The following is a 13,218-nucleotide window of genomic DNA, read 5'->3' on the forward strand; positions in this document are numbered from 1 at the left end:
TAGTACCTCACAGGTGATGGCGTTTTCTTTCCTGTGTTTGTTTTTCAGTGCACTTACATTTCAGTCGACCAAGTTCCAAGGACCCATGCCATAATGATAAGCAGACCTGCCTGGCTCTGGGGGGCAGAAATGGGAGCCAATGAACATGGAGTGTGCATAGCCAATGAAGCCATCAACACCAGAGAGCCAGCTGCCGAGATAGAAGCCTTGCTGGGGATGGATCTGGTCAGGTACTGCACAGTGATTCTTTGAAACAACTTCCCAGAAAAGGTTGGAACTGGGGACAGGATGTATTTCTCCCTAAACCTTGCATTTTTTAACATAATCCTTCCAAAGATGGTGTGTGCCTTTTGATAGAAACTTTAAGATGATGGGGTAAATGAATGGATTACAATGGAATGTTATTTAACAATAAAAAATAATCAAGTGGCTGGGCATGGTGGCTCATGCCTGTAATCCCAGCACTTTGGGAGGCCAAAGCAGGTGGATCACCTGAGGTCAGGAGTTTGAGACCAGCCTGGCCAACATGGTGAAACTCCATCTATATGAAAAATATAAAAATTAACTGAGCGTGGTGCTGGGCGCCTATAATCCCAGCTACTCAGGAGGCAGTGGCAGGAGAATTGCTGGAACCTGGAAGGTGGAGGTTGCAGTGAGCCGAGATCATGTCATTGCACTCCAGCCTAGGCAACAACAGCAAGACTCCATCAAAAAAAAAAAAAAAAAGAATCAAATACAGATACATACTAAAGCATAATGATCATGAAAACATTATACCGAGAGAGAAGCCAGACACAAAAGGTCATATATTATATGATTCTATTTATATGAAATATGCAGAATAGGCAAATCCATAGAGGCAGGAAGTTAGATTAGTGGTTGCCTGGGGTTTGGATGTGGGTGAGAGAATGGGGAGCGATTCCTAATGGGCATGAGCTTTCTTTTGTGGGTATTGAAAGTGTTCTAAACCTTAGATTGTGGTGATGGCTGCATAACTTTGTGAGTATACTAAAAACCACTGAACGGTATAGTTTAAATGGGTGGATTTTATAGTACTTGAAATATATAATATATATATATAAATATGAAAAACCATAAACCAGAAAAAGAAAAATTGAACAGAGATTACTTCCCTCCTTTCCTCTCTATGTCTCATTTGTTTTTTCTTCCTTTTTCTCCTCTCCTAGCCGCTATACAGCAGAAGGAACCTGCTGTGCGAGCTGGATAGGGCAGGAATCTTTGTACACTCCTGTGTCATAAGCACTGAGAACTGTGTGCCTGGCCTGTAATGAGTGATCAATAACTGAATTTTGAATGAATGACTAAAGTAGAAGGTAGGCTGGAACAAAGCAACATTCTGAAATGCCTTGTTTTGTCCCTGAAATAGTGAATTGAAATAAAATCATGACATAGTTGAAAGAAGATTGGGCTGGGAGCTGGAGTTCTTGGCTTTCATTGTGGGTGTACCAAGTTACATCACCTCTCTGGGCCACAGTTTCCTCATTTTTTCAATATGAGGTCTAGACTGGATGACTTCCGAAGAACTCCCAAAGCTAACATCCTAGAAAAAGGAATGGGGTTGGACTTTGGTTTTGCAGGGGAAATGGCACATTTAGACAGCGGCCTCGGAGACTCACTCCTCAGCCACCTGATGGAGAGGTCTGCCAGGGACACCCTTTTGGTAGCACAGTGACTTCCTGCCTTTCTTACCTTTCCTTACCATTCCTCATTCTTACAAACTCGGCAAGAGCAGCTTCCCTGAGCTGGGGAAAAGGCAGAAAAAGCCAGTTTTTAAAAACCAGTTATTTATAGCTAGTTTTCTCTTGATTCGCAAAATGAAATATATAGAATACCAAGAAGTTTTGAGCTTATGTTTTGACAGGTCTCCAGTATTTTTTATTGTATTTGCAGTATGGGACTTATAGAACAGGCAAAATTACCATTTTAATAGTTGATTTCTAAGAAACAGTGGAAGAGGATTTTTTGTCTTTCTTCAGAGCCCCTGATGTATCTTTTTAAGATTATCAACCAATAAAGCAACAGGAGTTTACTGAATATCTACTTTGTGCTAGACTCTGTGGGCACATGAAGCAGCTCAAAGCTTCAAAGTGATTTTAGTCTGGTTGCAGGAAGAAGAAAATTGAACAATGGAAATTGTAAGAGTAATATAAGAAGATAGTGGGAGAGAGGTAACTCAAAGTAATCTGAGATTTGATGCCACGTGAATGGCACAGAATTCCATGGTGTGGCCTTCAGCAAACACTGCAGGATGTTCACAGATTATCACAGACTGGTCATATTTGTGAATGCTTTGAGGGGGAGGTTCATTTGACCTGAAGCTACAAGGCTGAGGGAGGTAGACAGAGAAGATATGTTTGTCATAGACTTGGCGTTGTGATAATTAGCAAGGTCCGGAGTAGATGACAGGATGAGAGTTTAACCTTCACCATATAACTTTAACTCCATCTTGGGCTAGCCATGTCCAGCTATTGCAATAAAAAGGGTGTGAAGAGGACCTGTCACTGGTAGATTCTGCAGGGTGGGAATGGACAACTGGAGAGTGAGCAAGGTGGTAAAGAGCTTCATTGAGTGACAGAACAGCTCTCAGGAGACCCAAAGTGGGTAGCTCCATTCTGCACCTTAAGTGGATCTTTGAGTTCAGCGTCTGGTTTCATCTTTAAAGCAGCTATGATCAGTTTAGCCAAGCATAGCCAGATTTTTAAGGGTCATTTCATACCAACGAAATCTTAAAAGTAACTCATGTTCATTACCCAGCATTCTCTCTCTCTCTCTCTCTTTTTTAGACAAGTCTTGCTCTGTTTCCCAGGAGTATAGTGCTATGATCTCGGCTGACTGCAACCTCTGCCTCCCAGGTTCAAGTGATTCTCCTGCCTCAGCCTCCTGAGTAGATGGGATTACAGCTGTATGCCACCACACCCAGCTAATTTTTGTATTTTTAGTAGGGACAGAATTTCACCATGTTGACCAGGCTGGTCTTGAACTTCTGACCTCAAGTGATCCGCCTGCCTCAGCCTCCCAGAGTGCTGGGATTACAGGCATGGATCACCACATCCAGCCCCAGATTTCCTTTTTGATGATTTAATTCCTGTATTAACTTTTAAGAAACTCCAGATGATATTGATACTGCAGGTCGAAAAACCACAGTTTGAGTGGCAAGTTCTAGAGTAGTGGTTCTCAAAGTGTGGCTGGTGAACAAGCATCGCCTGGGAACTTGCTGGAAATGTAAATTCTCGGTCCCTGCTTCACACCCAGGGCCAACAACCTGTTTTAACAAGTTCTCCAGCTGGTGCTGGTGCATGGTTATGGTGAGAACCACTGCTCCAGGGGAAACTTTCTGTCAGTTGGTTGCATTCTCTTAATTTGGGGCTCGGTGCCTCCCTAGGTATTGCTGTGTAAGGAACCACTACTTTCTCTGGCCTTGCTTGCACTCTGTGCCTAGTGCCAGTTCCTCCCTGGACAGCTCCTATGAGAGCAGGCTATATCCATTTCACGTGCTCTTTCGAGGGCCTGCTAGACTGTGGTTAATTATTCAATGAATACAGCACTTACCCCTATACTTATCCTGGTACTTTGTACTTTCCAGCAGCATATGAAATCCAACCTCAGCTCAAAGAGACATAAGGGAATGACAGTAGTAATGTAAGAGGCAGTGATTTTAAGATAAAGTTATAATTTGTGTATGTTTCCTAGAGGCTTATGGGAATGTAAGCATTAGGCAATACTGTTTTTATAATGTGTTTTCAGTAACATTTATCTGAAAACTAAGCTTCATCTGTTATTTTTGATTCACTGTTCACTGACCACTAGTCCCTTTCTCCTGAGGAAGAGGCACATAAAGACACGTACACATTTTTGCATGTTTCATGAAGTTGGTTCCAAGTAATGAGTAGCCAATAGGAGCTAATATAAAAGTGGGAATTTGGCCAGGTACACTGGCTTGTGCCTGTAATCTCAGTGTCACATGATCCTTAGAGTGTTGCTTTTCCAGCGAGAAACCTCTGTGGCTGGTGACACCTTTGCCTGAGTTTTGGTCAGGCTGCTGGGTTTTTTCCATCACTTGACCTGGCACGCTGTACTCAGCTCACGCTACTGGCCTGGATCTCATGCCTTCCAAGGGCAAGCCAGGCGCAGAGGGGCAAGGGGTATGTGAGCAAGCATGGGGTCCAGCCACTGCACACAGCCAGGTGTGCCAGCTGCAGCGGAATGGGCAGTTCTAGGCATTGGCACAGGCGCTGGCACAGGCGCTAGCTCTGTGTGAGGCTGCAGCTGGACCAGGCATACTGCAAATGGCTTCCACTGCAGTCACCAAGGAACATGGTGGTGCCTGGCAGCTTGGAAATGCCAGGAACTGCAGAGCCCCAAAGAGGGTGTCACAGCCCTGGCTCGGGGAGCCCCTAGGTCTGGACTCCCCCAAGGGCTGCAGCTCTTCTCTCCTTCTCATCACCTGCAATGTGGCGAATGGTGGGGGATGGGGGCATGCTTCAGCACTGTGTTACAGCTCTTTCAGTTCCACCATTTGGCAGGTCCCAAGTTCTTATCCCATGTTCAGGAAGAAGGAGATACATAGACAGCTGGAGAGTGAGCAAGGTGGTGAGGAGCTTCATTGAGTGACAGAACAGCTCTCAGGAGACTCAAAGTGGGTAGCTCCATTCTGCAGGCAGGTCATCCTGATGAGTATCCAGCTCTCGGCAGAGAGGAGACCTGTAGTGGGTAGCTGCCTTCCCCAGGCAGGTCATCCCAACGAGTCAAGGAGGCCCAAAGTTGGTAGCTCCTTCCTACAGCTGGTAGTCCCAGTGTCTGTGTGAGTCTGGCTGAGTCTGGGGTTTTTATGGGCTCAGAAAGGAGGAAGTGCTTGCTGATTGGGTCATGGGCAGGCCCAGAAAAAGCACCATAAGTTCTCACTCTGAGCTGCGTACTCCATCCGTAACTGGCAGTCCAGGCTTCAGGCCGTTCCTGGCTTAAAGGTGGGGTTTCACTGGATACCTGCTCTTTTCCGCCCAGGAACCTGTCTGCCTCCTGCTGTTAACATGGCATCCATGGTGCCTAGGTTTTTCATCCTGGGGGGCACTGGCAGGCTCACACTGAGCTACCCTCAGCCCTCCCAACCTCCCTCCCATGCTCATTGGTGCCCGAAGTCTGGAGAAGCCCAGGGTGGCAGGGGGCTGGCATGTCAGCACCACCCTGAGCATGTGCACACCCAGCCAGGTTGCGATAGCACCTGGGCTCAGCCACAGCTTTGCTCTGCACTGGAGCAGGCGCTGGGAGCAGGAAGAGGTCAGAGAGCAGGAAGCAGGTACTTCCAAGCCTATAGGGGCAAGGGCTTCCTGGGCTCCTGACAGCACAGGGATGCGCAGGTCCAGAGCAGCTGCAGCTGTGTTTGGAGCATGGGGCTCCCATCCTGCCAACTCGGTAGGGGTCGGGACTCCCACCAGCCTCACAAAGCACACAACCCAGGCCCCACCTCCCCATTGCAGCCGACATCTTCACAGTGGCTCCTCCAGATGGGCCACCACTGCTATCACCAGCACTGTAGGAGGCGAGTCATGAGGATCACTTGAGCCCAGGAGTTCAACACCAGCCTGGGCAACATGGCAAAAGCCTGTTTCTACAAAACAAATGCAAAATATAGCTGGTTGCACTATTGCATGCTTGTAGTCCCAACTACTTGAGAGGATGAGGTGGGAGGATTGCTGAGTCCATGAGGTCAGGGCTGCAGTGAACCATGATTGCATTACTGCATTCCAGCCTGGGTGACAGGTTGAGACCCTGTCTAAAAGAAGGAAAAAAAGGGCCTGACATGGTGGCTTATGCCCCGTAATCTTAGCACTCTGGGAGGCCAAAGTAGGAGGATTGCTTGAGCCCAGGAGTTCAAGACCGGCCTCGGCAACATGGTAAAATCTTCTATCTACAAAATATACAAAATTAACCCAGTATGGTGGCCCATGCCTGTGGTCCCAGCTACTTGGTAGGCTGAAGTGGGAGGTTTGCTTGAACCCAGGTGGGGAGGTTGCAGTGAGCTGAGATCATGCCACTGCACTCCAGCCTGGGTCACAGAACAAGACTCTGTCTCAAAAAAAAAAAAAAAGAAGGAAAGAAAGGGAAATTTATTTTCTGGATGTTAGGGTGCTTTCTTTCTTTCTTTCTTTCTTTCTTTCTTTCTTTCTTTCTTTCTTTCTTTCTCTTTCTTTCTCTTTCTTTCTCTTTCTTTCTTTCTTTTCTTCTTTTTTTTTTTTGACAGACTCTTGCTCTGTTGCCCAGGCTGGAGTGCAGTGGCACCATCTCAGCTCACTGCAACCTCTGCCTCCTGGGTTCACGCCATTCTCCTGCCTCAGCCTCCCGAGTAGGTGGGACTACAGGTGCCCACCACCATGCCCAGCTAATTTTTTGTATTTTTAGTAGAGACAGGGTTTCACTGTGTTTGCCAGGATGGTCTAGATCTCTTGACCTCGTGATCCACCCGCCTCGGCCTCCCAAAGTGCTGGGATTATAGGCGTGAACCACCACGCCCAGCCTAGGGTGCCACTTATAATCCAAGGTCTTTCAGACATGATAGATCTGGGCCTCAACATGGGTGAGAACTAGGAAGCATTTGGAACCTCTTTGTCAGAAGTATGCTGGTAAATGTTTAATAACCAGCCTGGTGGAGGAAAGGGGCAGCACTGTTTGAGTCCTTTTTCAATTTCCTTAGTGTAAATACTCCCACCATGATGGGTTTCAAGCTACCAACAGTTTCACAACTGGCTCAAAATCCCTAAAATTTAACCATCTGCTCTCCAAGCTGGTAGCAACTGGCTCCAGCAGATTGCTGCCTTCTTTCAGTATTTCTTGCCTTTTCTTCCCTTTGCATAACTACTTTATTCTTTTTTTTGCTACTCCCATTTGTGTTTAACAATGGCACTAAAACCTGGTCAATTCCAATATTTCAGAACATCTTATAATTCTGGACACATTCCATCAGACCTTCAGCATGTTAAAAATCACGAAAGTCCTTGACAGAAGGCCAGTGTGAAAATTTGGAAAGGTCTGTAATTTGTCTTTAGGTTGTTGGTGAATGTGAGGACTCAGGTGATTTAAAAGGAGGCTCAGTCACCATTTGTAGGCAGGAGGAACCTGTGTAATCAGAGTTACTATTTCCTGAACACTATGGTAAGACATGCTTTGCAAGTATTATTTCATTTAACTCTCACAGTCACCCAGTGAAGTAGGACTCCTCCCTTTGAGAGGTGAGGACACTGGAGCTTAGGAGGATTAAAGGAGTTGCCCAAGGCCCCAGAGCTAGAAGGTGGCTAAGCCAGGGATCCCAGGGCCTGCTAACCTCAGAGAGGCCACTCCTCTATGTGGTGGAACATATTTTACTTCAACTGTCAATGACACAGGAATTTCAGGACACTGAGAGATGGAGATAAGTCAAAAAGTTTCACACGCTCTTTCCCTAGATCACCTTCACATCCGTCACCTGTGTTATTACTCATCTTAGTCCATTTGGGCTGCTATAACAAACATACCATAGCCTAGGGGGTTTAAACTACACAAATTTATTTTTCACATTCTGAGAGACTGGGAAATCTGAGATCAAGGCGCCGGCAGACCCAGTGTCTGGGGAGAGCCTGCTTGCTGGTTTGCAGACGGCCATCTTTCCCTGTGTCCTCACATGGCAGAGAACAGAGAAAGAGGACACATTCTGGTGTCTCTTCTTTTAAGGGCACTAATCCCATCATGGTGCCTCCACCCCTCATGACCTCATCACCTCCCAAAGGCCCCGCCTACCATACCATCACACTGGGGATTAGGCTTAACATATGAATTTTTGGGGAAACCAGGGGGACAAGCAATCACTTCACAGCATTACCTTCCTGCTTCCAGCCCTCTGGCTGAAGGCTGGGAATTTCCAATTTCCAAAAGGTCCTGACCCCAGAAGGGCCTGGTGGACTGCTTGATTGTGGAGGAGGAAGATTATTTGCACCTGAGCCCAGTAAGAATCCCAGGCCCATCTCTCTAAGGGGGCAGTGTTGCCTCTTGTTATTACTTTTCCCAAGTCAGTGATTATATGTCCATGGCAAATCTAGTTTTACCTGATTTGAGATAGAAAGGGACGGGGGTCTCCTAATCCATGGAGGCACAGATGTTGAAAAGATAAGCGAATTTCTAAACAAAGGGGCTTTAAGCAGGGGAAGTACAGGTGTGACCCATCTTTCTCAGTGAGATGTGTTAACTTTTCAGGAACAGGCAGGGTGAGCTTGACCTGTGAGAAGGTCATGCATGGGCTCCCAAGGAAAGATTTTCCCATAAAACTAGGAATTGAATTCAGGAGCATCTAATTCCCAGGCCCAGAACAAGCTGGACAAAGCACACACTTTGGAAAGATTTGAACTGCACAGAAGATAGATGTTACAGTGGGACTCTAACCTTGGCCCGTTGAGTTTCTTCCCCTTCCCTGTCTTGGTCCTGCCCATGCGGAGGGGTAGCAGCCAAAGTGAAATTAGGCATGGGGCCAGAGAGCACTGCCCTCTTCCGGAATCACATGAATCTGCCCCATGTAGGAGGTGAGACTCTTGGGAATGGCTTTAACGTAGTCCTCTGGATGCCGTGTGACTTGCGGCCCCAGGTCCCTCTGGCATCTCTTCTGCACCCAGTGACATGGGATTCATCTGCATTTCTCAGTTGCAGAGGGCGAGGGTGTAACCCTGGTGTTATTCACGGCCGTTGTCCTATGGAGCAGTGGCTCTGTCCTCATCGCATGGTAGGAAGACCAGGTGGGAATAATCAGGTGGGACAAAGGGGTATCTCAGACCCACGGTCCTGGTACAAGGGATAGGAGGGTGAAATCAGAATTAGGTCTGTGGATAGTGCTGAGGTCCTGTTGCCAACTCTGCCAGAGGACATCAAAGTCAGCATGGGAGGGCAAGTGCACGTGCTAGGGCCTCAGTGTGGAATGCACACAGGCAGAACATCAGAAGAGTGCACTAGAGATTAAAAAAGATAAGTCACAAGCTCTGAAGACGGGGCTGTTACAGCTGACTGTGTATTCACATGCTCCTAATACATGTTTGCACGGGCAAGTTGGCGCCCTGCAAAGGCCCTGGGAACAGGATTCTGCCTGGAATGTCTGTATGAGGCTGTGACCAGGGGGCTACCAGGGACCTGTGGAAAGGAGGAAGGAGGCCTTTGAGTGTGCATAGCTTGGGCTTCTGAGAGGTACTCACAACACCTTTGTTTGTTCCGGAGCCTCAAGATAAGATGAGTGCTGCTTCTGTTCCTTCTCTTTGGAGAAGATGACATTGACCAAAGGAAAAGTCAGCTGAATTCAATCTTCTAATGGGTTTATTCTTTTATCCCTCTCCTAAGGTTTTAGGGTTCAGCTTTGTAAATTACTGCCTTGTAGCCGAGTCTTGCTACATAAGCTTAAAATGAGAAATGTCAAATGAATTTTCATGTAATTATTTGACTACAAACATAAGCCTGTTATAATAATCAGCCTATAGATTAGTTGTATTAGCTTTTCTTCTCCCTGGCAGCACAGTAAAATATCCCTTTAGGAAGCTTCAAATTAGATAAATTTGAATAGTTGTTACTTCTCAAGTTGAAAATTCACCAAGAACTGGCTTGTACCACCATTGTAGTAGTGCCATTGCCCGGATTCTAAGACTCCTGTGTTCCTGCCACCTGAATTATAATTCGAATGAACAGATGAATAAATGGACACTTCCTGAGTACATGGCATGTACCATCCTCTTTCATAGCAGCCTGAGAGGGAGGTAGTATTGTTTTCAATGTGCAGATGAGAAAAATCAAGGTTTGGAAAGGTCACATTACTTAAGATCATAATGCCAGTGAGTAGCAGAGCCAGAACTAGAAGCTGGGTCCATTTATCTCTGAGTCATATGTTTCTCTGCCACAGTGTTGTAACTCCAGAAATTTACTGATCACTTTCCTGGTCACAGGCACTAGCACTGCATATTTTCATGGATGCTATCTCATAAACCTACTCTTATAGCAACTAAATGATGTGGACATTCATTTTATAGATGACATAAAACTGAAGTTCAAAATATATAACCTGCCCAAGGTCACACAGAGGGCAGTACTGTGCAAGAGAAAATGAGGAAGAAGCAAAAGCAGGAACCTCTGATAAACCCATCAGATCTTGTGAGACTTATTCACTATCACGAGAATAGCATGGGAAAGACCGGCCCCCCGATTCAATTACCTCCTTTTGGGTCCCTCCCACAGTAAGTGAGAATTCTGGGAGATATAATTCAAGTTGAGATTTGGGTGGGGACACAGCCAAACCATATCAGTGCCCTCTTTAAAGGGTTTATTAATTGGAAAGGCTAGGAGGAGATGGATGTCTCACTTCAAAGGGAATACATATTCTTTTGATGACTGAAGCTGTAAGCCATACCAATAGACGTAGGCTGATAGGTAGGAGGAGATATATGTAGAAAAGGCTGATTATGTCTCAACCAGTTGCCCATTCCTAATAAGGTCTCTGAGATAGAGACAGAGGACAGTGTCCTCTCTGGACACAGGATAATGTCTGGCATTTGAACACTTTTAATAAGTAAGCAAAATACCTGGTGTAGAATAATAGAGATCAAGGCCAGACTTGGCCTTGATTTCCTTTTGCCCAGGTTAGAGTCAGGAGGGAGTACATGCCACAGAGAGGAGGTTTTGTAAGGGCTAGAGCTGAGGCGGCCAGCTCTGTGGGAGACACGGTCAGAAGAGGGGAAGACAGACAGGTGCCTTCCAAGAGGGAGAAGCCACTGGGGTTCCCGACTTTTCTGTGTGGAAGGGAAATGATGAAAGACAGAAAACACCCCTATGTTTTTTTCTTTCTTTTTTTTTTTTGAGACAGGGTCTCATTCTGATGCCCAGACTAGAGCGCAGTGGCATGATCATGGCTCACTGCAGCCTCAACTTGCTTGGCTTAAGCAATCGTACCACCTCAGCCTTCCAAGTAGCTGAGACTGCCAGTGTGTCCCACCATGCCTGGCTAATTAACAAAAAAATTTTTTTTGAGGAAGAGGTCTCGCTATGTTGCCCAGGCTGATCTTGAACTCCTGAACTCAAGCAATCCTCCTGCCACTCCCAAACTGCTAGGATTATAGACATGAACCACTGCACCTGGCTATCCCATATGGTTTTTTAAGCAAATATGTGAGAAGTGTATTCTGAGATACAGTGCAGTTAATCAGTTTGCTTATTGTTCTGCAGACTTAACATGTTTACACATGTTGGCATGCTTCATAACTCGGCCTTGCCCAGTCTTTGGTTACTCTAGTAACAATCCCGTGGTATGAAATGACTGAAGTATAGTTCTGGTTTCCTTCCTGCAGGCTTGGTTTAGAAAGAGGGGAAACAGCTAAAGAAGCCTTAGATGTCATTGTCTCCTTGTTGGAAGAACACGGACAAGGTGGGAATTACTATGAAGATGCAAACTCCTGCCACAGCTTCCAAAGTGCATATCTGATTGTGGATCGTGATGAAGCCTGGGTGCTCGAGACCGTAGGGAAGTACTGGGCTGCTGAGAAAGTCACAGGTAAGCAGGTGTGGATGGTGGAGAGTTCTGAGGACAGGGAAGGCCACAGAGATGGGGGTGGCCTGCATGTACAGTGTCAGACCTGGAGGAAAGACGTGCTGTTGCGGGTCCTCTCTGTGTGGGACTGTCATGCTTTGGCATGCCTCTCATTTCTGGGCACCTCCAAGAAGAGAACCTGGAGTCTCCTGAACCTGGAGTGAAGCAGTCTTCTAACCTTTCGTATTTTCTCTTTGCTTTCCGGGAAGAACCTGCTTTTGACTACCAGGAATTCCATGACTTAAACCATTACTCTATTCATTGGCCAAGAGAATGGTTGACTCTTCTTGTGTAATAGGCCAACAAGTCCCTTCCCTGGCCAGTAGCCCCTTGTCACCCCCAACCCTGTAGATCTTTGTGCTTGCCATGTTCCTCTAAAATAGGAGTTTAGATCTGTGTGAGGACCGGTGTATGCCACTCTGGGATTTCTCTGTGAGTGAAGTTCATCTCTCTCAGTGTGAGACAGTATTTCTAGAAGAGCAGTGGACTAGATGGTCCACCCAGAAGGATTTAGTGCCTGTAAAATTGCTGCTCTGCAGCCCTTGCAGCATCTTGCTTCTAACACAGCCCTGGGGAAGGAAGTGTTAGGGGTGGGAGCGGTAGTTTTATATCCCCACCTCAGCATCCTCATTTTCTGGACAGGATGAGATCCCAGAATGGGTTAAAGGGCTTCCAAGAGGACTGAGTAGTCCTAAGAGGGAATTGGCCCAAGCAGCTCCTTGGGACTGGATGGTGACCACATGGCATATGCACTGCCATTCTTCCCTCCTATGCTGATGGTGGAGGACTAGGTTACGACACTCTTCTTTTGTTGAACCTAGTCTTGGCCTATGTATTTTTCTTAACTAAATTTACCAGGAAGTCTCTTCCAAGTAATCCAGAATGATGTTGGGGATGAAACTTGTGTGCCATCCCTATCTCAGGGGTGAATTGAACCAAATTTGACCCGAGTTAGAAGCAGAACATCTATCACAGTAGATGGGAATCAAGCCTGTTTTCTGTGCACAAAGTTAGTTCAGTGTTCAGGGCTTCTCTGGATGATGGGTACATTGTACTCTATACAAAGTTGCCCCAGTGAGGCAGTGAATCTAGACTGTGGCTTCCTGGCCAAGCTGTATGAAGGCTGTGTCTATCTGGAGGTGGGGGTGGCCTCTTTATATCTCACAAGGGTGCAAAATGGGCTAGTGGTGTCCGTCAGCAATCATGGAGAGTTTCTCCATCTCATATGCTCAGCATGTACCCACCCACCAGGGTATGTAGCTACTCGCCCAACTCTTAAAGTATTTCTAGAACTAAGGCAGCCAGTGCAGCCCACCAGGTCTCCAACTCTCTTGCAATGCAGGAACTTAAAACTCCTTGATAAAAATCCCTCCTGAGATGAAGTCTTACTATTGAATGGTTCCATCAAGAGTGGTAGTAATCCATGTTTCAAAGCAGTCATGTTACTTTTAAGTTGAACCTAACACTTTTTGATCTATGACTACATTTCAAAAGCCGAGCGTCTCTTCACAATGTAGCTTAAAAAATTACACAGAATGAATTCTGCCATTAGTTATCTAAATATTTAAATAAAGAAGAACCCCAGCCATTTCTTGGACTCATTAACTTCATGTCGTCTGATC

General features: G+C 46.2%; 1 protein-coding gene across 8 annotated transcripts in view; it reads left to right on the forward strand.

Annotated features, from left to right (window-relative positions):
* Positions 1-13,218, forward strand: part of SCRN1 (secernin 1) — an 87,483-nt gene that overhangs the window by 36,198 nt on the left and 38,067 nt on the right. For all 8 annotated transcript variants that reach the window (XM_023188372.3, XM_023188374.2, XM_023188375.2 and 5 more), the window contains 2 exons: positions 49-230; positions 11,358-11,560. In XM_023188372.3, the coding sequence (XP_023044140.1) occupies positions 49-230; positions 11,358-11,560 (385 nt within the window). The remainder of the gene's footprint in view (positions 1-48; positions 231-11,357; positions 11,561-13,218) is intronic.

The sequence above is a fragment of the Piliocolobus tephrosceles genome, chromosome 8 (genome assembly GCF_002776525.5).
Source record: "Piliocolobus tephrosceles isolate RC106 chromosome 8, ASM277652v3, whole genome shotgun sequence".
Lineage (NCBI taxonomy): Eukaryota > Metazoa > Chordata > Mammalia > Primates > Cercopithecidae > Piliocolobus > Piliocolobus tephrosceles.